Source organism: Equus przewalskii, chromosome 24 (genome assembly GCF_037783145.1).
Source record: "Equus przewalskii isolate Varuska chromosome 24, EquPr2, whole genome shotgun sequence".
Classification (NCBI taxonomy): Eukaryota; Metazoa; Chordata; class Mammalia; order Perissodactyla; family Equidae; genus Equus; species Equus przewalskii.
The window spans coordinates 32838178-32865555 of record NC_091854.1 but is presented as its reverse complement, the minus strand read 5'-3'; the positions used below and the strand labels follow the sequence as shown (position 1 = coordinate 32865555).

The 27378-nt window shown below is 36.4% G+C and overlaps 1 protein-coding gene across 27 annotated transcripts in view; it reads right to left on the bottom strand.

The window, feature by feature from the left end:
* Positions 1–27378, bottom strand: part of DOCK7 (dedicator of cytokinesis 7) — a 204159-nt gene that overhangs the window by 161026 nt on the left and 15755 nt on the right. For all 27 annotated transcript variants that reach the window (XR_011532369.1, XR_011532364.1, XR_011532365.1 and 24 more), the window contains exons 2-8: positions 25439–25544; positions 18592–18767; positions 18333–18401; positions 11813–11942; positions 11500–11712; positions 11058–11143; positions 650–716 (exon numbers count right to left, since the gene is read on the bottom strand). Coding sequence is in view for 20 of the 27 variants with exons in the window: in XM_070591940.1 (XP_070448041.1) it covers positions 650–716; positions 11058–11143; positions 11500–11712; positions 11813–11942; positions 18333–18401; positions 18592–18767; positions 25439–25544 (847 nt within the window). In the remaining 7 variants the exon portion in view is untranslated. The remainder of the gene's footprint in view (positions 1–649; positions 717–11057; positions 11144–11499; positions 11713–11812; positions 11943–18332; positions 18402–18591; positions 18768–25438; positions 25545–27378) is intronic.

Below are 27378 nucleotides of genomic sequence, written 5' to 3'. Positions count from 1 at the left end.
AATGATCTTTTATCTAGTGAGAATTTGAAAATTACATCAACAAAAATTCACTGTTATCTCATTCTAATCTTTCATACATCATTTGCCTAAGATGTTCTTCCTGTATTCTCTCTTCTATTTCTTAAATTAAAAGGAAGTTGCTTCTGCTACTTGCTTTTGGAACTCTTTCAATGAAATAAAAACTAAGAATCAACTAAACTGTTTCATAGTAAGAAAATATTTAAGAAGTCTTAATAAATTAAATTTCTATTTTCCTTTTAAAAGATCCATGTTTAATAATTCTCAAGGGGCTGGCTCCGTGGCCGAGTGGTTAAGTTCACGCGCTCCGCTGCGGAGACCCAGGGTTCGGATCCTGGGCGCGGACATGGCACCGCTCGTCAGGCCACGTTGAGGTGGCATCCCACATCCCACAACTAGAAGGACCTGCAACTAAGATATACAACTGTGTACAGGGGTGGTTTGGGGAGATAAAGCAGAGGGGAGGGAAAAAAAAAAAGGTTGGCAACAGTTGTTAGCCCAGGTGCCAGTCTTTAAAAAAAAAAATAGTAATTCTCAAAAAATCATTACTTATCTTATAAAACAACTTAAAGTCAGGTTTCCAAAACCTATGATTGTGACAAAAGACTACACTCAAATTATATTCCCTTACCTTTTTCTTTTCCTTGACATCATATAAAGCCAAACTTGCAAAAATGGGTTCGATTTCAATCTCAAACCTTTAAGAAGAAAAAGGATGAAGTAGTTTAAAAATAAATATAAAATACATAGTTGTCAAGAAATTCTCATTCCAAAATTATCTCAGTATCTTGTACTTTTCTATATCTGTGCTAACCATCTATACTATCCCTTCTTCCTGAAACACACTTTTCCTTGTATATCTTTCACAGTCTAAATCAACCATTATCTCCTTTAGGTAATCCTAATTTCTCCAGCTACAAGTAATCTCAAACTGCCTAAAAGCTCATGGCATTTTATGACCATTTTGTGGCATTAATCACTTTCTAACTTATAATTTGGTTATTTATGTACATGGATATGTTAGATTTTAAACTTTAAAAATAAAGACCTAAAGTTTTCTTTTTCAGATTATAAATCATATATATTCAATGTAAAAACTTAGGAAATACATAAAAATATTCAGAGGAAAATAGATGCATCCAAAATTCCACCACATGGAGAGAACCAGAAATAAGAGCTCAGTGACTATCCATTCAGACTTTTTTCTATGTATAAATGCACTTCTTAAATGGATTATCTTTTAAAATAAAAAATATCACTGTATACATAATATTTTGTAGTCTGCTTTAACTTAATATTTTATGGATATATTTTCATGTCATAAATATCTCACCATCCTTTTTAATGCTGGCATAGTTTATTATTATACAAATATGTCAAAATTTATTTTATAACTGTATGCTTAAGTTGAGGTGTCTAATTCACTTCAAAGAACAATGACTCACATACAATGTGAGGTTAAAACTCCAGAGCAGTGGTTCTCGACCAAGGACAATTTCCCCTCAAGGAGACATCTGGCAATGCCTGAAGACATTTTTGGTTATCATTACTGTAAGAGTATTACTGGCATTTAGTGAGTAGAGGCCAGGGATGTGGCTAAACATTCTCTGCTCTATAGGAGAGACCCTATACAACAAAGAATTATCCAGACAAAATGTCAATAGTACTCATTGTGTGTCTCAAGAGCATCAGTCAAAGTCCTTACAGGAGACAAACAATAAACTCACATTGGGTTAAGAGTTTAATAAAAGCCCATTTATAAAGATTTGGGTAGGATTTAGGGAAAACAACTACAGACAGTACAATTCCCTGCGGACAGCAAGAACAGAGAGTCACTGTCAACCCTTGACCTAAAGTAGAAGGTGGAAGTGGTAACCAAAACCTCGAAAGAATAGAAAGAGGGCACTTGACAGAAACTGTGGTCTTGGGGAAAGAGAGGCAACCAATTCATGTGACCTAGCAGGGAACGAGTAAGGGAAATAAATACTCAAACCTGAGTTCACCGACTTCCACCCTCCGACTTCTTGCTGATGCCTCTCTTAGCAGAAGCCAACCAAAAGCCAAAAGCAGAGGGATCTTGGTGATACTGTCTCCAAGAGTCAGCCTCTATAAAGCCTACTCTGCATCCTCTAAAACACTAAAAACTGCCAGTCTTTTTGATTTTGTCACTCCAGTAGGTAGACGGGATCACACTGGATTTTTAATATGCAATTTTTCATGTTTATTGACCACCTAGATATCCTCTTTTGGCCCATTTTTCTATTTATTGTTTGACCTCAATTTTTACTTCTTTATGTATCCTGGATATGAGCACTTTGCCAAGTATATGCGTTGGAAATATATTCTCCCCCTGTATGGCAGAGAGAGAAAGCAAAGAGGGGGGAAGGGGTAGAAAGAAGCAGACACCCAACTGTCTCTCCATTCTATTGACAAGATTACCCTGTCCCCACTGTCTGTGGTGCCACTTTTATTGTCAATCAAAACTCCATAAACATGTAGGTTTATTTCTAGCTCAATGGCATTGGTCTATTTGTCTAATTGTATACAATCCTACACTGTCTTAATTACAAAGCTTCATACTAAGTCTTGATATCTGCTTGATTTTTGTAAAGTGCCTCAAAACTGCCTTACCTCAAAATAACCAAAACAAAAAGTAACAAATGTTGGAGAGGTTGTAGAGAAAAAGGAACCCTCATGCACTCCTGGTGGGAATGCAAAGTGGTGCAGCCACTATGGAAAACATTATGGAGATTTCTCAAAAAATTAAAACTAGAAATACCGTATGACCCAGCCATCCCACTACTGGGTATCTACCCAAAGAACGTGAAATCAGCAATTCCAAAAGTCCCATGCACCCCTATGTTCATTGCAGTATTATTTACAATAGCCAGGACTTGGAAGAAGCCTAAATGCCCATCAGGTGATGATTGGATAAAGAAGATATGGTGTGTATATATATATATATATATATATACACACATACGACAGAATACTACTCAGCCATAAAAAAGGATAAAATCATCCCATTCACAACAACATGGATGGACCTTGAGGGTATTATGTTAAGTGAAGTAAGCTACATAGAGAAAGACAATCTCTGTATGACTCCACTCACATGTGGAAGTTAAACATGTAAACAAAGAAAACAGATTAGTGGCTACTGGGGAAAGGGGGAGTGGGGGGGCACAAAGGGTCAAGTGGTGCACCTACAACACAACTGACAAACAATAACGTACAACTGAAATTTCACAAGGTTGTAAACTATCATAATCTCAATAAAAAATTTTTTTTAAAAAACCTGCCTTGCCTCCTTTTGACTATTTGCATTTTCTTACAAATTTTAGATTCAGCTGGAAATAAGCAAAAGAGGATCAAAGGTAAGAGAAACATTAATTGCTAATTCAGAAAAAATAGTTATCTCAATTTGTAATTTAGCACCAGAAAATTCCTGTATCATAACTTTATAATATTCTTGGAAAGTATTCAAAGATCCATATTATTAGCATGATGAACAAAGGCTGGAAACACAGAAAAAAAAAACTGAAGAAACTAATACAATTCCAGCATGCTCCACATTAAGAAAGGCTATTAATACATGACAAGAGTTTTTTTTTTCCTGATGAAGATTCACCCTGACCTAGTATCTGTTGCCAATCTTCCTCTTTTTGCTTCAGGAAGATTAGCCCTGAGCTAACACCTGTGCCAGTCTTCCTCTATTTGTATGTGGGATGCCGTCATAGCATTACCACCAACAAACAGGTGGTGTAGGTCCACACCCAGGAACTGAACGCAGGCCACTGAAGCAGAACATGACAAACTTAACCATTAGACTACTGGGCTGACCCCCAGAATTTTTTAAATTAGACATATCATATGATTTTTTTTTAATGTTTCAAAAGGCTCTTCCATTATACAAAGGGACTGCCAAGACTGTATATGTGGTTTTCAATTTTCTTTTCTCTTTTTAAATGTATACACCTCACCCATTTAGTTACACAATCTGAGTTAGAAACCACAGAAAAAAGCATACCACATTATTCCCATACAACCAAACATATGTAGGCTTGTTTGTCAAGAAATACTATCTGAGCACCAGATACTCATTGGCTAATCAATGGCAGAAAACATATTTTTCTTCACTACAAATGCTGATTTATTTGAAATGTTGAGGATACAAAAAAGATCAAATAAAAAGCAATTTTTAATCACCCAAAGCCCTACAAAAAAAACACTACTGATAAAATATGACACATTTCTTGTAGGCTTTTTATTTAGTGGGGTATTTATTTACACGCAATTGTCATAATACAGTTTTGAACATTTTATCAATATCCTTGACCCTCTATTATGACTTAAAGTCAATTCTAAGCAATAATGATATCACTACAAATAAGAAACCAAATGAAACTAAATTTTTGCCTTGGAGTTTTTTCAGTCACACAGATAGTGTACAAGCTTATGGTTATGAATTCTTAGAGGAGTTTTCCCTTTTTTTGTTTTTTTTTTCCTGTTTCCTAACTGACTTTCTCCACTCTAGAGCCAAAGTTATAGCAGACAATCTCTCTACCGATTAGAATATTACTCCTATGAAAGCTGGTGCTAGGTACTTACGACATGTTTCCACCTGCTTGAGTGCCAAGCACTTTCCCTGGTGTAGGGGTAATACCCCTAATGTAAAAATTAACTATAGAGTGCTTACCCCTGTGGAAGCAATCTGCAGCTTTTCTAGGCTTCCAAGAAACTGTTAGTTTTACCCCAGCTAACCATGGCTGGGTAGGGTTTCCCTGAACGCCTAGCCCACTGTATTGCTGACTAACCGTCTTAATATTAGAAACAACGTTTTCACAAAAAGGATAAAGAAGGCTATTCTTGGAGAACAAAATATAAGAGAAATTATTTTCAAAAAATGTATCATTTCTGTAACTGACTAAAATAAAACTATCATGAGCCAGCCCTGATGGTCTAGTGAGTAAAGTTCAGTGCTCTCACTGCTTCAGTGGCCTGGGTTCATTTCCCAGTCCCAGAACCACACCACCCATCTGTCAGTAGCCACGCTGTGGCATTGGCTCACATAGAAGAACTAGAAAGACTTACAACAAGGATATATAACCATGCACTGGGGCTTTGGGGAGAAAAATAAAAAAGAGAAAGATGAGCAACAGATGTTAGCTCATGGCAAATCTTTCCCTGAAAAAAAAATTAGAACAAACAAAACTTTAAAATTTAAAAAAAATAAAACTATCACTTCTGACTCTTTCTGAAATTACAATGTGACCAGCTTCTTCCTCACCTTAAACCTGGATTTTTCTTATCACAGAGAAATCAGATATATATAATTCTTAACTCGGAATTTTTAACAAGAGATGACAAACTAAAGCTAAAGAACAGAGAGTAAAGTGAAAAATCATTCTATATTTTATTTCTCTAAGGGAGAAATAATAAACTTGTAACATTACTAGTCAAGAAGATCATACATAAAACCACAATGAGATACCACTTCACATTCACTAGGATGGCTATGATGAAAAAGACAAAGACAACAAAAAGTGTTGGTGTGAATGTGGAGAAATCAGAAAGCTTGCACTTGCTGGTAGGAATATAAAATTGTGCAACTGCTTTGGAAAACTGGCACCTCCTCCAATATTTAAACATGGAGTTACGATATCAGCTACAACTCCAATCCTAGGTATAGACCCAACAGAAATGAAGACATATGTACATACAAAGACTTGTACATAAATGCCCTAGCAACATGATTCATAATAGTTGAAATGGGGAAACAACCCAAATAGTCATCAACTGATGAATGGATAAACAAAACGTAGTCTATCCATCCAATGTAATATCACTCAGCCATAAAAAGAAATGAAGTAATGATACTTGCTACAACACAGATAAACCCTGAAAACATCATGCTAAGTGAAAGAAGTCAGACAATACGAACCACATGTTGTACGATCCCATTTATAGGAAATGACCAGGATAAGGAAATCTAAATAGACAGAATATAGATTGGTGGTTGTCTAGGGCTGCAGGAGTTGAGGAAAAGAGAGTGACAACTAATAATATGGGATTTCTTTTTAGGATGAAGAAAATGTTCTGAAACTGACTGATGAAAGTTGCACAAATCTGTGACTACACTAAAATCCACTGAATCGTACACAGGGTAAACTGGGTGACCTCACTGGTAAACCATATACTGAATATACCCTAGGTGAAATGCATGATATGTGAATTATATCTCAATAAAGCTGTTATTTTTTAAAAAGTAGAAACAACTCAAATGTTCACCAGCTGATGAATGGATAAACAAAATGTGGCATACACATAATGGAATACTATTCAGTCCATATAAAGGAATGAAGTACTGATATGTGCTACAACATAAATAAACCCTGAAGACTATGCTATGTGAAAGAAACCAGACACAAAGGGCCACATATTGGATAGTTTCATCTATATAAATTATGCAGAATTTCTATGAGGCAAACTCATAGAAACAGAAAGCAAATTAGTGGTTGCCAGGAGCTGAGGGAATAGGGGTTGACTGCTAGTGGGTACTGTTATGGACTGAATGCTGTCCACCAATAAACTGAGATGTTGAAGCCCTAACCTCCAATGTGACTTTGTTTAGAGATAGAGCCTTTAAGGAGGTAATTAAGGGTACATGAGATGGCAAGGATGAGGCCCTAATCCAAAAGGACTGCTGTCTTTATAGGAAGAGGAAGAGACACCACAGACCTCTCTCTCTCCATACAAGAACAAAGGAAAGGCCACGCAAGGACACAGCAAGAAGGTGGCTGTGTGCAAGCTAGGCAGAAAGGCCTTTCCAGGAACCAATCCTGCCAGCAGCTTGATCTTCAACTTTCACTCTCCAGAACTGTGAGAAAACAAATGTCTGTTGTTTAAGCCACACAGTATATGGTATTGTGTTATGGCACCCTGAGCTGACTAATAAAAGGTATGGAGTAACGAATATGTTCTGAAATTGAATAGCAGTGATAGTTGCACAACTCTGTGAATATACTAAAAAAACACTGACTTGCACACTTTAAAAGGGTAGATTTTATGATATATAAATTATATTGTAATAATGCTGTTAAAAAACCAAAAAGACTTAAGTAAGAACTGACGTTAGGTGTCCAGATGTTCAAAAGATTCAACACCTAAATCTAACGGGTTTCCAGATAAATCTAACTAAATATACAAAGCCTTAGCTTTCAAAGGAAAAAAACTGTCCACATTATCTACACATACAAGTGGTCTATCCATACCAGTTGCTTCTTTTAGAAAACTCTATGAATTAAAACTTCTTTTCTCATGAGTCAAAACTAACAATTAACTATAATATTAACATAATATAATGAAAAGAGCACAGAGTCTGTTTTCACTTACTGGTTGCATAATAATGAGCATGCCAGTTAACCTTAGCTAATGCTTTTGAACCCTGGCTTCTTCATTTGTAATACGAAGAAAAGATCTACCTTATAGAATAACTTTGAAGACAGCATGAGACAAAATAAGAGAAAGTACTTTAGGAAGCAGAATATAAATTTACGATACATCACTTCAATGATATTAGGTCAGAAGTCATCTAACATTTTTAAAGAAGGAAAAGACACATTCTTCAAAATCTTCAAAAAGCTACAGCTTGGAGTGACGTCAGCATCATGGGGGAGTGAGCTCTGCCCAACAAAAAGGACGTTCATAAAGCAACTAAGTACCTTGACATAACGCAAAAGACGTCTGAGAGACCCACAAAGCCAGAGGTCTCAAGGTGGAGCTGCTGGACCTCCTGGAGGAAATGGAAGAAGTTAAGGGGAATCTCCTCTCCTTCCAGAACGGCAGCAACCCTGGGACTGTGTACAGCTCTGAGAGGAGAGGTGGGGTGGGGCAGCCCTCCGCGGGAACACCTTCTCTCTCCAAGTTCCCTCACAGCCCGTGGAAAAGCCCCACACAGAAGTGACTAGGCTATTACACAGGTGTCTTCATCAAGCTAGCACACCAGGGGAGAAGACAGCAGGAGCCCAGCAAGAACCCCGGGATCACAAAGGCAAAAGACAGTGCCCCCACCCTCCAACTGGGGGCTCCAGCTCAGCAGACAGCCAGACTACCACACAGATAGAAAAGCAGGCAGTGGCTTGGGAGTGAACAAGCCGTGGATCACAGCGGGCTCAGAATACACAGCTCTTGACCCCTATCCAGTGGCAGCAGGTGGATGCTGCAATCAAATACAATCACTATGTGGAGGCACAAATCCATGCCGTCAAGCAGTATGAAAAAAATATGTTAAATCTCCAGACCAGAAGGAAAATGACAAGGACCCAGAAATCAATGCTGAAGGCACAGAAATTTATAATCTAACTGACAGAGAATTCAAAACAGCTATCATAAAATACTCAATGAGTTACAAGAAAATACATAGAGGCAATTCAATGAAATTAGGAACTTCTTCACAAAAGAGATTGAAACTATAAAGAAAAATCAATCACAAATGTTGGAGATGAAAAACACAATGGGTGAGATAAAGAAAAATCTGGACTTCCTGAACAATAGAGCTGATAAGGAGAAGCCAATCAGCAGTGCTAAGGACCGAAAAATAGAAATGCTCCAGATGGAGGAGGAGAGAGAACTAAGACTAAAAAGAAATGAAGAACTTCTCTGAGAAACAGCCTACTCAATTAGGAAATGTAACATAAAGATTGTAAGTATTCAAGAGGGAGAGGAGAAGGAGGCTGGAGCAAAAAGCTTGTTCAAAGAAATAATAGCTGAGAATTTACCAAACCTGGGGAAGGAACTGGAAATACGAGTGAAAGAAGCCAAGAGACCTCCTAACTATATCAATGTAAAAAGACCTTCTCCAAGGCATATGGTAATAAAGCTGGAAAAGTTAACCAAGAAAAAATATTAAGGGCAGCAAGGCAGAAGAAAATAAATTTCAAAGGAATCCCTATCAGGCTTTCAGCAGATTTCTCAGCAAAAAGCTTACAGGCTAGGAGAGAGTAGAATGATATATTCAAACTTCTGAAAGACAAAAACTTTCAGCCAAGAATATTCTATTCACTGCAAATATCCTTCAGATATGATGGAGAAATAAAAACTTTCCCAGATAAACACAGGCTGAAGAAGCTTATCACCACAAGACCACCTCCCCTAAAAGAAATACACAAGAAGGCCCTCATACCTAAAAAAAAAAAGAAAGGGGATACAAAGCCTTGAGCAAGGAGAAAAATAGGTAGACAAGATCAGAAAAGTGCAGCTCTCTACCACAACAGGTGAGCAAACATTTAATTGTAACACTTATTTGACACAAAGATCAATGGAACAGAATTAAGAGCCCAAAAATAAACCCACATCTGTGGACAGCTAATTTTCAACAAGGGAGCCAAGAACATACAACGGAGAAAGGACAATCTCTTTGATAAATGGTGCAGGGAAAACTGGACAGCCACACGCAAAAAGAAAAATGACAGTAGATCATTATCTTACACTATACACAAAAATTAACTCAAAATGGATTAAGACTTGAATATAAGGCCTGAAACCATTAAACTTCTAGAAGAAAACATAGGCAATACACTCTTTGACATCAGCTCAGCAGCACATTTTCAAGAACCATGTCTGACTGCTAAGGGAAATGAGAAAAAATAAACAAATAGGACTACATCAAACTAAAACGCTTCTGCAGAGCAAAGGAAACCATCAACGAAACAAAAAGACAACCTAACAATCAGGAGAAGATATTTGCAAACCATATATCTCATAAAGGGTTAATATTCAAAATATACAAAGAACTCATACATCTCAACAACAAAAAAACTAAAAACCCGATTTAAAAATGGGCAAAAGATCTGAATCAACATTTCTCCAAAGAACATAAACAGATGGCCAAAAGGCACATGAAAAGATGTTCAACATCATTAATTATCAGGGAAATGCAAATCAAAACGACAATGAGATATCACCTCACTCCCATCAGAACGGCTATAATTAACAAGACAGGAAGCAGTAAGTGTTGGAGAGGATGTGGAGAGAATTGAACCCTGATACAATGCTGGTGGGAGTGCAAACTGGTGCAGCAACTATGAAAAACAGTATGGAGATTTCTCAAAAAATTAAAAGTAGAAATACTATATGACCCAGATATCCCACTACTGGGTATTTGTCCAAAGAACTTGAAATCAACAATTCAAAAACACTTACACACCCCTATGTTCACTGCAGCATTATCCACAATACCCAAGATGTAGAAGCAACCCAAGTGCCCAGTGACTGATGATTGGATAAAGAAGATGTGGGGTGTGTGTGTGATGTATATATATATATATATATACATACACACACACACAATGGAATATTACTCAGCCATAAAAAAAAGACAAAATCGTCCCATTCACAACAACATGGATGGATCTTGAGGGTATTATGTTAAGCAAAATAAGCCAGACAGAGAAAGAGAAACACTGTATGATTTCACTCATATGTGGAAGATACACAAACACACAAACAAAGTGGTTACCACGGAGAAAGGGAGTGGGGGTTGGGCACAAGGGATGAAGGGGCACACTTACACGGTGACTGACAAATAATAACGTACAGCTGAAATTTCACATTATAAAACATTACGACCTCAATAAAAAAAACTAAAAAATAAAAAAGAGAAAAACCACAGCTTACTACGTAAAAGTAAAATCAACTTTTTAAGGAAAAAGATACTTTTGTCTTTATACTCTCTAAGCCAAGAACAGTGTCTGATGAATACCAAAGATTTCAGTGAATGTTTGATCAAGTTTTAAGATTAACTGGATAGCTGTGGCAAGTCACCTTGACCTGTCAGCCAAAAATGCTCTAAAGCTCAGCTTCATACATAATTTTAAATGCTACTCAGCTCAGTAGCAGTTAAAATTATGTATAGAAAAACAATACTTCTCAAAAGGACACAAAAACGAGCATAAAATCTACTAGGATTTTGTCATACTAGTACTCAAAATATTATTCAAGAAAATAAAAGTTACACAGTAAACGAGATAAATACTTACTTGAGTGATAAACATTTTACAAGAAGTCTTTGACCAAAATGTTCTTTGGGTACATCAGGAACACTAAGTCGTTCTATGGGTTCTTCCTACAAATTGACAAGCAACACCAAACTGAACATGATTATCATATTTCAACCCTTCACAATTTACTTTTTTCACAACTTATTTTATTAATCTAATACTTATAGTCTTTTGCAATTGAACCCAGGAAAAAATGACTTCAAACAGAAGTCATGACATCATAAGTGTCCTCAATTCACAGATAGTACTCATTAAGAATAATAAATTCAGTAGAATAAAAACTATTATTTCAGTTATAAAAATTATAGCAATGTTTCACTTAAGTTTTATTCCCTACATTATTATAATACTATACACAATTCATACTCCCAAAATATCTACCTTAATGATCATTTGCTTCTTTATATCCAAATATCTATACCTCATCTGGTGACGGATGCAAAGCGAAGAGTTCCTTGTGACGGTTTGACTTCCTTTGGTCATCATTCTGACGGTCTATTTCTTCATTTGGAGTTCGATCAAGTAAATTGGGAAGCAGAGCATCGGGAAGTGAATTTTTCAAGTCAAAAATACTGCAGGCCCAGCTCCCCCTTGGAGTATCATCTATGGACATTGAACGTCTTTTAAGATCATCCTGTCACGCAAAACATTAAATGTAAATATATTAATTAATGAATAAAAAATAAACTATTTCAAAATAACTTCTTACAGTCATTTAAAAATAAAAGTATTACTTGCTCATCCTGGTAGTTGTTGCCATCTGGCGCTTCATCAGATTCAAAGACCTGTTTTGGCAAACCTTTTTGCCTCTCTTTCTGTTTATCTAATGTATTGGGATTAAATCCTGTTCCCAGTTTATGATATCTATTCAAAACAAAATAGTTAAATATTAATTTTTAAAAATTTTTCACTTTTTCATCATCATTATGTAATAAACCAAGTGTTCCCTATATCATTTCTTTACATAATAAGGATACACTCCAGTGGTTTTGAGGGTTAAACATTTAACCAGAGGTTTAAGAAAACTTCCATTCAAAGTTTCTTTAATCCAACTAGAGAGGAGATTATCAGTTTCTAGAAGTAAATCATATTTGCCTGCTTTTCAAGACAACCATGTGCATATAATTTAAGTTGCACTTTCTATTTAGAGAAGTGGTCAGTAAAAAAGAAGGGATAGGAAGCCAGATTAAAGAACAAAATGAGAAAGTAGAAAATATATACTGCATTCCTGGGGCCGGCCCTGTGGCCGAGTGGTTAACTTCTCACGCTCTGCTTCTGTGGCCCAGGGTTTTGCTGGTTCGAATGCTGGGCATGGACCTAGCACCGCTCATCCAGCCATGCTGAGGTGGTGTCCCACATAGCACAGCCAGAAGGACCTACAACTAGAATATACAACTGTGTACGGGGGGGCTTTGGTGGGAAGAATGAAACACAGAAGACTGGCAATAGATGTCAGCTCAGGTGCCAATCTTCAAAAAAGTAGGAAAATATATAGTGCATTCCTAATAATGTAAAATTTTAAAAGGCAAAAAAATTAAGCATTGAATCCTAAAATTTCAAACAGCCAAAACACCTTTGCTCTTATCTCATCATGTACAAAAATCTTAACCTAAAGCTGCACACTTTTAAAATGAAAAACAGCAAGATCTACACCACTATACATATAATTAACATAAGACATATTATATACATTATATAAGACATACATTATATAACATAACTGTTATATAATATATATTAGGCAGAAGAACTCTTAATATAACCTTTTTTCCTAACAACTCATATTCAAAAACATCAAATACTATGTTAAATAAGAGTGGTGATAGAGGACATCCTTGTCTTGTTCCTGTTTTCAGGGGGATGGCACTCAGTTTTTGCCCATTGAGTATGATGTTGGCTGTGGGTTTGTCATATATGGCCTTTATTATGTTGAGGTTTTAGCCAGAGCAATTAGGCAAGAAAAAGGAATAAAAGGAATCCAAGTAGAGAGGGAAGAAGTGAAACTCTCGCTGTTTGCAGACGACATGATCCTATACATAGAAAACCCCAAAGAATCCATGGGAAAACTTTTAGAAATAATCAACAACTACAGCAAAGTTGCAGAGTATAAAGTCAACTTACATAAATCAATAGCATTTCTATACTCTAATAACGAACTAACAGAGAAAGAACTCAAAACACAATACCATTCACAACCACAACAAAAAGAATAAAATACCTCGGGGTGAATTTAACTAAGGAAGTGAAAGACCTATACAACGAAAACTACAAGGCTTTTCTGAAAGAAATGGATGACGACATAAAGAGATGGAAAGACATTCCATGTACGTGGATTGGAAGAATAAACATAGTTAAAATGTCCATTCTACCTAAAGCAATCTACAGATTCAATTCAATCCCAATCAGAATCCCAATGACATTCTTTATAGAAATAGAACAAAGAATCCTGAAATTCATATGGGGCAACAAAAGACCCCAAATTGCTAAAGCAATCCTGACAAAAAAGAACAAAGCTGGAGGCATCACAATCCCTGACTTCAAAACATACTACAAAGCTACAGTAATCAAAACAGCATGGGACTGGTACAAAAACAGGTGCACACATCAATGGAACAGAATTAAAAGCCCAGAAATAAAACCACACATCTATGCACAGCTAATCTTTGACAAAGGAGCTGAGGGCATATAATGGAGAAAAGAAAGTCTTTTCAACAAATGGTGCTGGAAAAACTGGAAGGCCACAAGTAAAAGAATGAAAATTGGCCATTCTTTTTCACCATTCACCAAAATAAACTCAAAATGGATCAGAGACCTAAAGGTAAGACCTGAAACCATAAGCCTTCTAGAAGAAAATATAGGCAGTACACTCTTTGACATCAGTATTAAAAGGATCTTTTCGGACACCATGTCTTCTCAGACAAGGGAAACAATAGAAAGAATAAACAAATGGGACTTCATCAGACTAAAGAGCTTCTTGAAGGCAAGGAAAACAGGATTGAAACAAAAAGAAAACCCACTAACTGGGAAAAAATATTTGCAAGTCATACATCCGACAAAGGGTTAATGTCCATAATATATAAAGAACTCACACAACTCAACAACAAAAAAATCAAACAACCTGATCAAAAAATGGGCAGGAGACATGAACAGACATTTCTCCAAAGAAAATATACAGATGGCCAATAGGCATATGAAAAGATGTTCATCATCGCTGATCATCAGGGAAACGCAAATCAAAACTACACTAAGATATCACCTTACACCCGTTAGAATGGCAAAAATAACCAAAACAAAAAGTAACAAGTGTTGGAGAGGGTGTGGAGAAACCAGAACCCTCATACACTGCTGGTGGGAATGCTAACTGGTGCAGCCACTATGGAAAACAGTATGGAGATTTCTCAAAAAATTAAAACTAGAAATACCATACAATCCAGCTATCCCACTACTGGGTATCTATCCAAAGAACTTGAAATCAGCAATTCCAAAAGTCCCATGCACCTCTATGTTCATTGCAGCATTATTTACAATAGCCAAGACATGGAAGCAACCTAAGTGCCCATCAACTGATGACCGGATAAAGAAGATGTGGTATATATACACAATGGAATACTACTCAGCCGTAAAAAAGAACAAAATCGTCCCATTTGCAACAACATGGATGGACCCTGAGGGAATTGTGTTAAGTGAAATAAGCCACATAGAGAAGGACAATCTCTGTATGACTCCACTCATATGAGGAATTTAAACATGTAGACAAAGAGAACAGATTAGTGGCTACCAGGGGAAAAAGGGGTGGGGGGGGTAGGCACAAAGGGTGGAGGGGCGCACCTACAACATGACTGACAAACAAAAATGTACAAGTGAAATTTCACAAGATTGTAACCTATCATTAACTCAATAAAAATTAAATTAAAAAAATAAATAAATAAAAGGATAAATTGATGGAAGTATCATTAGATGGAGAGATTAGATGGGTGAATAAAGGTATTAATTGACGAACAGATGAACAAACAAATGGGAACTGGCACTTCATGACTATCATTCCCTAACCCTTTAAATAAAAGTTTTACCGTTGCAAAATTGATTAAAAAAAAATATATATCAAATACAGACACTAAGATCAAAGAGCAATTACTGTTCCACACCTCATAAATTGTCAAACTCAGGAATATTTTAATGGAGGAAAAACAATTATGATTACCAGAGGATGATATGGTTCTTGCTATCAGTCAATTTATGAAATAGTAATGAATTACATTTAATATGAATCATTCACATCATGTCTTGTTGCTAAAGATATTAAAATAGCAGCTACATGAGGTTCACATCACAGCATAATCACAAAATAAAGTATTTTTCTTGAAAGAACTAAAATAAAGGTACTCACTAGAGTAACATGAAAGGTATCTTGTAGAGGCAGATGTTTTAATCTTTCATGAAATGTTTAAAGTGCCTTAATTTGTGAAGTTGCATATCTAAGCTGCTCTAATAAACCATTCTGCCTCATTTATGTCCTAAAAAATTGACAGTATGAAATTCAAGACAACTGAGAAGAATGACAAGATTCATGACCAATTCTCTTTTCTGTTACTATCATTTTGTCCTCTGCTCAGTTGCTATGATAAGGATCTAAATTACCTATCCAACTCGACACACTCCACCATTTCTACGACCTCAAATCTTGGCATTCTCACTCTTATTCTGTTCCACCCATAGTGACCTCTTTGCTACTCCTGGAACATTCCCAGCATGCTCCCAGTATGGAGTCTTTGCATGTACTGTTCTGATTATTTACGCAAAGTAGAACATTCAGCCCCTCTTCTTGGCTCTCTCTTCCCCCTCATCCTACTTTTTTCCTCCACAAGTCCTACCACCACCATATCTATTATACATATATATATCTTTACTGTCTACTGGTCTTATTCCCACCTAGGACATAAGCTCTGTGAGAGCAGGGAATTAGTTTTGTTGATTTCTGTATCATCACTGCTTAGTACAGTGCCTGGCACACACTAGCCTCTCAATAAGTATTTCGTGAATGAACAATGAATACTTTCTGTCCCTTCATCCTTCTGTGCTGAATTATGGAAGATTTTGTGGCTTCATTTTACAGCTTACTATTCTATCTCCAGTCACATCCACTCTGTCATTAAGCCTATCTGATGAGTTTTTAATATTTTTTCACTGAACAAAATTTTAATTTCCAAAGATAACTGGCTGATTTTTGTATGGTTATATCTTTTCACACCTCTTTGAGGATATTATTCATACTTACAGGTCTTGATCTGTTAACTATGTCCCAAATTGTTAGTTTTTTTATTTGCAGTTTGATAATTCTCTTTCAAGTACACTGGTTTTCATCAAATAGTTGGCAATTCTGGGTTCTATGCTCATTTTTGAACTTGTATCTCCATATCTGTCTGGAAGTACTGTATCTGCTCAGCTCAGCCCATATCCAATGGTTGTGGAGAAGAGGCAAATCATGCTGCCAGGCAGAGTCTGCCAGTACCTAGTCTTCTGCGTCTGAGAGCTCCTCGTTCTTCCAAGGTTTGCCCATCTTGGGCCTATACTACCAGCTCAAGTCCCCATAATTACTGTTCTTAAAAAGGCAGATACCTCTGCTGCCACTCCTGTGTACACACGGCACAGGGGCTTTCAAAGTAACCAAATGTCCAACAGTTACCCCACGACTCCCTTCAACTGCCTGTATTCACTGCCTCTGAGCTTACAGGACTCATGAAGCTTTGCATATATTTTCTCCTAGATTCTTCTGTACTGTGCTTTTCTCTTATGTTCCAATCACACCTATCTTCTGCCTTTCAAGGATATTTTAAAACTTTTGGTCCACCAAAAGTACCCCTTTTGTCTTCCATTCACCACTGTAGATAATAAATAATATCTACTTTGCGTAAATAATAAATAGTATCTAGTAATAAATAATATAAGCTTTAATAATCTGATGCTCCTAGGTTCTAACCCTGGCTATACCATTTTTCGGCTGTGAGACCTCAAAGTAATTTAACTACTCTGAGTCTGAGCTGCCTTATCTGTTAGAACCTCAAATGAGATGAGTGTAAAGTACCCAATAAAATGCCCGGCACACAGTAAATACCCATAAACATTAACTACCTTACCCTCTTGCCTAAATCAAGGTAGGTAACTCCATGATTAGAATTAAGTAGCAGATTCCATGATTCTGAAGTTAATATATTTTGCAATTAATCTCTTTTTATTAACATTTCTGATTACAAGTTTCCAACATACATGCATAGAGGTAAAACTTTTGCGTTATCTGACAGAGTCTTCAGTAACGTCTAAAATCTGGCTATTGAAATACTTATCAAAATTTTAAGTACATAAAAATGGCTCTTCTTTATAAAGGGTAGTAGGCTGTGCTTGTATTAGGTCACATTAAAACTAAAAAGCACGTCAGCAGTATCCCCAAGAGTGATGCTCAGCACAATATTAAACCCAGTGAAATAAGACAGCAACCATAAGGGCAAACAATAAGCAATGGATACATCACTGTTGCTAGTACAATTTGGCACAGATTACTTCATTTCTGAAAACTATAATATCACAACAGAATTCTCCACTACTTCAGTCATTATATTTCCTTCAGAAAAGTAAAATAAGGCTAGGAAGTTTCAGTATGAAGACCCTCTTCATTGTGTAAATTAGCAAAGGCAAAGTAGTTTTATTTTATTTCTTAATATGACTTGATATTTCAAACACCATCCATTAGAAAAAGAAATTTGTGTTAGAACAAAACATTATTTTTTACAAATATTTACCTGATTAGATGCACAGGTCAGGAACTTGTAAATATTTAGTTAGTTAACAAAAGGCAGAGATCTTTCAAACAGCTTGATGTGGCAAACTGGCTATTAAATTTAACTATTTAAATTTCAATAAACTGGATTCTTTTTGAGAAATACAAATTATTCATCAATATCTACCCATGATTTCCCAAAAGAATTAGACAAATCATTATCATTAATATATATTATTAGTTATTAATGATCTCTGATAGTATAGAAATACTATCACCACAAATCTATTATTTTATAAGAAAAGTGAGTAAAAGTAATTGTGGAACTCCTAAGAAGAAAATATCTATACACAAGGTTCTTCTTTTGCTTCTTTAGCTATTTTTTAAATGAATTTTAGTGTCATAATTATTATTAATCTACCGTAATCCATTTATAGATCTTACTCAGTATTTTTAAATGTTATAATAAACATATAACTTACTTTCTGATCACAATTGCCCAGTCTTCTGTATAACTTCTTATACAATCTCTAACATGTGGATCCATTTCACTATTTTGAAAAAGAAAATGTATTTATAATTTAGACAGGAGAACACTGCTGTTTGTGAATCTGGTTGCTGGAGTTCTTGTTCATATACTAGCAAACAACATCACCATAAGAAACAGGATCTAAATAACATAATGGAAGGCACCCGTTCTATAGTTACACTAAAACCAAAAATAGGTAAAAGTCTCCATACCTTTCTTCAGGTACAGCTGAAGCAAGGGTTCTACAGTCCCTAGGACTATAAACAACTTCAACATCATCTGGAGGGAATTCAATCAAATCCCTTAAAGGCCCAGAGTCCACAGGTAAAGGATGAGTAATGAGGTAATCTTCCAAATCCACTGGATCCACTGCTTCAGTAAGGGGCACCTTTATAAAGAGAGACAGGCATGAGAGGTGGGTAAAAAGGAAGAGGTGGATATAAGAATTTTAAAACTTTAAGCAAAGAAAAAATTATTTTTTGAAATATAATACGTTTTTAACCTAGTGATTTCTAAAATGTCAACAGATATTCAGTCGATGCACTAAGAAACCACAAGGTGCTGGCCTTCTTGGACGCCTCTATGCTTTGGGTCATACTCTCTTGAATCTTCTTGCTTAGACTTTGCCTGCATCTTTCACATGAGAACAGTAATAATAAGTAACAGTTTTATAATACTTTACAGTGACAAAACATTCATTGGAGGGTTTTTCTTTTTTACATCTTTGAGATTTTCACTGCTAAGTTTATAAATAGTGCTTTTACTTTATCTGTTGATACTGTCAATTATCCTAGCAAGAGTGTATAACCAGACTGTAGTAGGCTGAAAAATGGTCCTCCATATTTCTCCACTTACCAATCCATGGACCTTATGTGGCCAAAGAAAAGAAAATAAAATAAAAAATAAAAGGATATTTGAAGATACGATTAAGAATCTTAAAATAGGGACATTATCCTGGATTATGTGAGTGGGGTGGGTGCTAAATGCAATCATATACATCCTTGTGTAGAGACAGAGGGAGATTTGGGGCACACAGAGGAGAAAGTCATATGAAGACACAGCAAAGAGAGATCTGAAGATTCTGGCCTTAAAAACAGAAGTGATGCAGCCACAAGAGGCCCCCAGAAACTGAAAGAGGCAAGGAACTGATTCTGAAGAGAGCCTCTGAAAGGAATATGACCTTGCCAAAGCTTTGATTTCCGCCCACTGATTCTGATTTCAGACTTTTGGACTCCAGCACTGTGAGAGAAGAAATTTCTGTGTTTTAAGACACTCAGTTTGTGGTAATCTGTTAGCAGCAGCCAAAGAAAAACAATACACAGACCCTATTAAAAGCATCCATTAGCAATAAAAGAATATTCGTGGCATTCCTTAGCTTCTTTAGACTAAACTAGTAATAGGTAGAACAACGACATTTCATTTCAAAGATATTAAGTGAAATAATGAATGACTAACATCATAAACACTCAAGATAGTAGCTATTATTATCATTATGTGTTTTCTCATTTAAACCTCCCTCAAGCTCTGTAAGTTAAAGATAATTACTATTTCAATTCTACAGATAAAGGCATTTGTGCTTGAAGATGTTAACTTCTGAAAATAGTGACAAAATGATAGAACAAAATTTAACACTGGGTCTTCAAGCTCTAAAATTCATGGGTTTACCTCTCATAAGCATTCTATCTTACCTACTCTATCAAGTACATAATACGCTATCAGCACGTTCTTAATAGAGTTGGAAAGAAGCAATTCAGCAGGGAAAGGGAAATCTTTTGCAACCACTGTTGCTGGAACAATTGGATATCTATATGAGGGGAAAAATTGAACCTCAATCCTTACACCACAACATTTACAAAAATTAAACTGAGATGGATCACAGACACAACCATAAATGGTAAAACTATAAAGCTGCCAGAAGGAAACAAAGAAGAATGTTTTCACCATTTGGCAGTACGTAAAGTTCTTAGACATGACATAGGAAGTAATAATCATAAAAGAAAATTTGAGACATCAAAAGACAGTTAAGAAAATCAATAAGCAAGGGGTTGGCCCAGTGGCATAGGCGTTAAAGTTCACATGCTGCACTTTGGCGGCCCAGGGTTTGTGGGTTTGGATCCCTGGCACGGATCGAAGCACTGCTCATTAAGCCATGCTGTGGCACTGTCCCACATGCAAAATGGAGGAAGATGAGCACAGATGTTAGCTCAGGGACAATCTTCCTCAAGTAAAAAGAGGAGGAGTGGCTCAGAGCCGCTCTTCCCTCCCCTCATCGAAAAAGATAACGAGGGGCCAGCCCAGTGGCACAGCCGTTAAGTGCATACATTCCACTTCGGCAGCCCAGGGGTTCAATGGCTATGATCCTGGGTGTGGACATGGCACCGCTTGGCAAGCTATGCTGTGGCAGGCATCTCACAAATAAAGTGGAGGAAGATGGGCATGAGTGTTAGCTCAGGGCCAGACTTCCTCAGCAAAAAGAGGAGGATTGGCAGCAGATGTTAGCTCAGGGCTAATCTTCCTCAAAAAAAAAAAAAAAAAGAAAATGAACAGGCAAGTCACACCAAGAGAAAATATTTACAAAATATATTTAATAAGGGACTGGTATCTAGAATATATAAAGACGTCCTACATCTCAATAATAAAAAGACAAACCATCCTGAGGCTTTCACAAAGCGAGATATAGGAATGGCCAATTAGCACATGAAAAAGCACTCAACATTAAGTCATTAGGAGGTACTTCCACTTCTAGGAAGATGAAGTAGACATCCTTTTCCAGATTCTCTCCACCCATTACAACTACAAACCCTAGACATTACTATAAAATAAACAGAAGAAGGGTCCAAAAGGTTGAAAGGAAAAGACAGACCGGCAGAGACCTCGAGACCCAAGGAACGGCACAACAGTGAGTTACCTAAAATTTCTTTTTGCCTTATATACTCCAGACCTAGAGCTAGAGAAGTCTACAACCCAGAATACAAAGGAGCACAGGGAAAAAAAAAAAAAAGCCTGTCCTATCCAGCCAAAGGACCAAGAAAGGCGCAGCCTAGCAAAACAGAAAACTTTTAGACAATAACTGCTCTACTCCAGCCAAACATCATGTGAAAAATTGTGGTCCCATCATATGCACAACAGCAAAGGCCACGAGGGGAGTCAGACTTCACCAAGCTGTAACAAGGCTTGGTATGTAACACAAGATACCACTTTACACTCATTATGATGGTTATTATAAAAAAAATGGAAAATAAGTGCAGGAGAGGACATGGAGAAATTGGAAGCCTTGTACATTGCTGGTGGGTGGGAATGTAAAATGGTACAACTGCTGTGGAAAACAGTTTGGTGGTTCTGAAAAAAACTTACCAAAAAACATAGAATTACCATATGATCCACCAGTTTTACTTCTAGGTATAAACCCCCAAATTGAAAATAGACTCAAACAGATACTTCTACACTCATTTTCATAGTAGCATTATTACCAACAGGCAAAAGATGGAAACAACCCCACATCCACCTACAGATGAATGAATAAACAAAACATAGTATATACATACAATGGCATATTATTGAGCCTTAAAAAAGAATGAAATTTTAACACACGTCACAACATGGATGAACCTGGAAGACACTATGCTGAATAAAATAAGCCAGATACAAAAAGACAAATATTGTACAATTACACTTATATGAGGTACACAGAATAAACAAATTCTTAGAGACAGAAAATAGAACAGAGGCTACCAGGAAGTGGGAGGACAGGGGAATACGGAGGTACTGTTTAATCGGTACAGGGATTCAGTTTGGGATAATGAAAAAGTTCTAGAAATGGATAGTGATGGTGGATAGTGGTGACAGTACACAATATTGTGAATGTACTTAATGCCACTGAATTGCACACTTGGAAATGGTTAAGATGGGGGCCAGCCCTGTGGCCAAGTGGTTAGTTCGCACCCTCCACTTCAGTGGCCCAGGGTTTCGCCAGTTTGGATCCTGGGCACAGACATGGCACTGCTCATCAGGCCATGCTGCGGTGGTGTCCCACATGCCACAACTAGAAGGACCCACAACTAAAATATACAACTATGTACTGGGGGGATTTGGGGAGAAAAGGCAGAAAAAAAAAATTAAAAAAAAAGACACCTGCCTGGGTTAATCTTGGGATGTAGTGATGAGCTGCTTCCAATTATAAATTACTTTGCAAAACTCCAAAGAAAGATTCTTTATTTACTGACCCAAGGGAGGTGATTGCAACATGATTTCATAAAAGACAGTGGCTGGGCCCTAAGCAAGGTTAAAGCAATAGTGAAGCACAACACAATCTCTCGTAGGCAACACACCACGTCATCTTACTTCAGCAACCACACCACACTGGAATTCTGGCTGACATGTTTAGCGTTAGTTTAGTTAGTTCAGTCTTTCAATCCTTTCTGGTGTGCTGTCAAAAACTCTGGTATGTGATTAGTGGTTGTTTTGCGCTGGGAGCAAGGGGACTAAAAGGGTGATGGCTAGAGTTTCTTTTTGATGAAAATGTTCTAAACTGACGTGATAGTTGCACCTACCTGTGAATATATTAAATCCAGTGAACTGAAAATTAAATGGGTAAATTGTATCGTATGTGAATTAAACTTCAAGATGTTAAAAAAAAAGTTAAACCAAAATCTAATCAGTTATAGGAAACAGAAGACAGAGAAACAAGTCTAAAAGAAAGAAATTTCAAAACAGTTGAACCAGAATCTACTTAATTACAGGAAATACAGGAGACAGAGAAACAAGCCTACAAGGAAGCAAACATAAAATCCAAAAGGCAAGAAATAACGTAAGACAACTAATCCAGTTTCCTCAACAAGTCAATGGCATAAAAACAAAGTTAAGTTGGGGGAGGGAGAAACTGCTTTAGTTTTTTTGCTGTTTTTTTAGCTCACGTGATCCATCTGTGGATTTTGTTTGCATCCCAATTTGAATAAACCAACTAAAAAATATATTTATAAGATAATCAAGGAAATTTAACAAGCATTGAATATTAGAAGATAACAAGGAATTACTGTTAATTTTTTAAGTTTGTTAACAGTATTGTGATTAAAGTAAAGTGTCAACGTTTATATTAGTCTTTCTACTTCTGTGTATGTTTGAAGATTCTCTCAATTTAAAAAGTACTATTTCAGAGAAAATACAAGAATAAAAATTGAAGTCAACAAGCTGTGACAACCCTTTGATGGAATTTTATTGCAAAGAAGAGCAAAGAAACACTGGAAGTTGAAGACTGGTGGAAAAGTTGGGCAAAATAGCAGGATTTTTTTAAGTGGGAGAATTAATAACATATCTGTACACTGATGAGAATGATCCAGTAAATAGAGAGGAAAAAAATAATGATACAAAAGAAAGGGGAGAATTACCAAAGTACTGTGCTTGAGTAACTGAGAAGTTGGGATTAGCTAATCCCTCCACTTATTCGATAGTGGTTCGTCCATAGCAACTGATAAACAGGCAGACTATACGGGTACAGAGGATAACAGTGAATACATATGGTGGTAGGAGTGTGTGGAAGTTCTCTTCTGACTGCTTCAATTTACTCAGTGAAATAGGAAGGCAAGTCATGCGAAGAGTGAAAATGGGGAATTAGAGCAATTAGGGGTTTCAGGAAAGAGCAGTAGCCACGAAATAAGTCAACTAAAATAGTGGGAGAATGAATGGACCAGGAAAATATAATGTGTGCCTGGCAATATTAAAGCCTTCATGAGTTAGTGGTCACAAATTTAAAGCCAGACCAGTCAACGGGATTGTGTGTTTTTCTCTAGCCACACTCAGCTGCCCAAGCACAGGCATAAAGTAAGCAAAGAGTTGGATTTAAACAGCACCGAGTTTGTACCAAGGGGTACAACGACATGAGAGGAAGTTAAGGAAGTCAAGGGTATATGGAAGAAAGTAACGATAATGATCAACAAATAATTTAAGTTTCATAAGGAAAGAAAAGAGAACATCAAGGGGTAAGGGACAGGAAAAAGTTACAGGCTCATGGATTCTAGGTCCTGGTGGGATTGAAGGACAGCTGGAGTCAGGCCACCAGAAAAACAGAACAAAAAAGACAAGAGATGGTGGTCAGAATGTAGGAAGCCTAAAACTGAGATTACAGAGGGGTTACAGCTATTCCTAATGACTAAATCAAGGGTATGACTATGGAAATGAAGAGCTGAGGTGCAGTTCAGGGTGCAGGACATCAGTAGAGGAGTTCAGAACACTCAGAAGGGATTATAAGGGTCATCTCCATTTACACTGAAATCAGCCAGAAATCCACATATTCTAAAATTTGTCCAATCAGCATGTTATTGTGATTAAAAGTAAACTCCATATTTTAAAATTTAATAATATAAACATTATAAACATGTCATTACAAGCCAATCAAACTGTTATGCTCTGGCATACCATGTTTGTTTAATAACTGGTACCCTTTCATAGTCAAATGGAAAGTCTTAATATATATATAATATATAACTTAATATATATATAAGTAATATATATTACCGTTTTATTTTTTGACAAATGGCAGTATATTTTTAATTCATATTCCTACTATAACTAATAAATACCAATGTTTTAATCAAAGCTGATTATCCTCATGTCAGCTTCTTTAATAAGAAAACATGTATTTACGTCTCTGATACAGTACCTGGATTAAAGCAGTGATTCAATAATTATACATTCCTTTCTATTAAAGAGCTCAGATATTACTACAAATCCACATAAATATTTAATTTACTTCAGCATCTATTTCTAGAATGGATTTCGAAATTTTCATGTAATGAATCAGCTTGGGTCTGGGAAGTTCTAATAAAATTCCAGAGTTGATAAAATCCTGAACGTAAAGTTTCAAAGGTGACTAGCAAATCAATACTTCTCTAACACCTCCTAACACTCTCCCCTACTCAAATTTCAGGAAAGAGTGAGGGAGGAACAAATAAGGTTATGAGACTAGCAATGGAACCCAATCTACTAGCTCTTATGTTTCCACTATTTTTTCACGGCCGAGTCAGTAATACCAGTTAAGTATCATGTTTTAAATATGTGACTTACTGCGGTATGATGGGATATATTGCCAACAATGTTGAGGTTTTTGAGCAGTTGGGGAGAACCACTGTATTGTCCAGAGATCTGCTTCCTAACTTCAGCGGCCACAGTTCTATAACAAAGAAAGCAAATACATTACTTTTAAAAATAAAACAACATAGTTTAAAATGGAAGGAAGCTAAGTATATTAAAGATTCATTTAAAAGAATAAGAAGGTCTCAGCATATCAAGAAAGTTATAAATTCATAGGATATTTCAGTAAATACTGCTTATAATTACACTAAAACATCTTTATAATGCTGACGTAGGGCACAAGAGTGACAGCCAACCTACATAATGTTTTTTTTGTATATGGCATTTCGGGGAACATACTGTGGCTTATGATAGCACTGGAGGCTACAATAAGATGTATATTAAAACGTATATATTTTAAGGATACAAAATCAATTCCAAAATACTTTACAATCAATGTATGATAAGAATTAGGAGCACAAAAACTTTTTTCCTTTTTAATATTACTAGCTCCTCATTCATGCCCCAGAAAACTATTCCCTATTTTTACTTGAGTAATAAAAAATTACCTTATACTCTGGTATTAATGGTTTTCCATAAGCTGACCATAGGTGCCTTTCCAGCCTTACATATACCTCCCCAAATTCTTGTCAATGAATATAAACTGCTTCCTAGAAACGTTTCTCTCATATCCACAAATTCAAATCTTAACTGGTTTTAAGGGTAAAACACAAATGCCAAGGACTCCACACAAACTTCTTGGCTCACCACAACTAAAAATCATATCACCTTTTTTCAAATTCTTAGAGCATTTGTCATAACCTAATGTGCATTTCCTCCTTCCTAGTTATTTTTTCCACATCTCATGTATGTTCTATATAAACAAAGGCAGCGGTTTCATTCATCCTTGTTTTCCCTAAAATATTTAGCATGTGGCACTCAAAACAGGTTAATGTTTAGCCCAATGAAATATAAGAACTACTGAACTTAAAAACAAATGAAGTAAACCACAAAGACATTACTATAACATAACTTGACAGATAAGTCTTTATTTGAATCAGGATTAGAGTTTAGAAGTTCCACCATTTCCAGCTGGTTGCTGACCCTTTGGGGGCATAACCGTATTCCAAATTTCTTTTTTTTCCCCTGAAGACTTGCCCTGAGCTAAGATCTGTTGCCAATCTTCCTCTTTTTGCTTGAGGAAGATTCACCCTGAGCTAAAATCTGTGCCAATCTTCCTCTGTTTCGTATGTGGGTCGCCACCACAGCATGGCCACCGATGAGTGGCAGAGGTCCACACCCAGGAACCGAATTCAGGCCACTGAAACAGAGAGCACCAAACTTAACCACTTGGCCATGGGGCCAGCCCCTCAAATTTCTTAAATAGCATTTCTATGACAAAAATATTTTAGAAATTCAAATGCCTTTATAGCTCATTAATCTCTATACTCCTTAGATTCCATAAAACCACAAGCCAAAATACTCAGTGAGTCCAAAATCCAGTAAGTAAATAACTTCCTCACATTAGTAATATTTTCAAGTAGAAAACGTAACTTAAGAACACAAAATAAAGACCACTATTCATAGATTTGGGACAAGTATTTCCTGATGTCAATATCAACTGGCCACTTCCCTATTTTATAAAACTTGCCTCTGTTCTTTCACTATTTTCCCAAAAATAAACCCTAATTTCTTCCTATCATTCCATTGTACATAAAGTGAGACAGTTCTAATGGCCTGGTTTCTAGGCCAGCTTAATGATACTTTTGTTTTGGGGTGTTCTCAAGCTAATGGTTGAATTCAGAGTCTTGAACATTTTGGTTCCCATTCATATTTCCAACTGAATTTCTAGGCACTCTCATTTTCCAAAAATCATCCAGATTTACAATATAATCTTTTCCCCTCCTTCCTCTCTTCTATACCTCCTTTTTTTC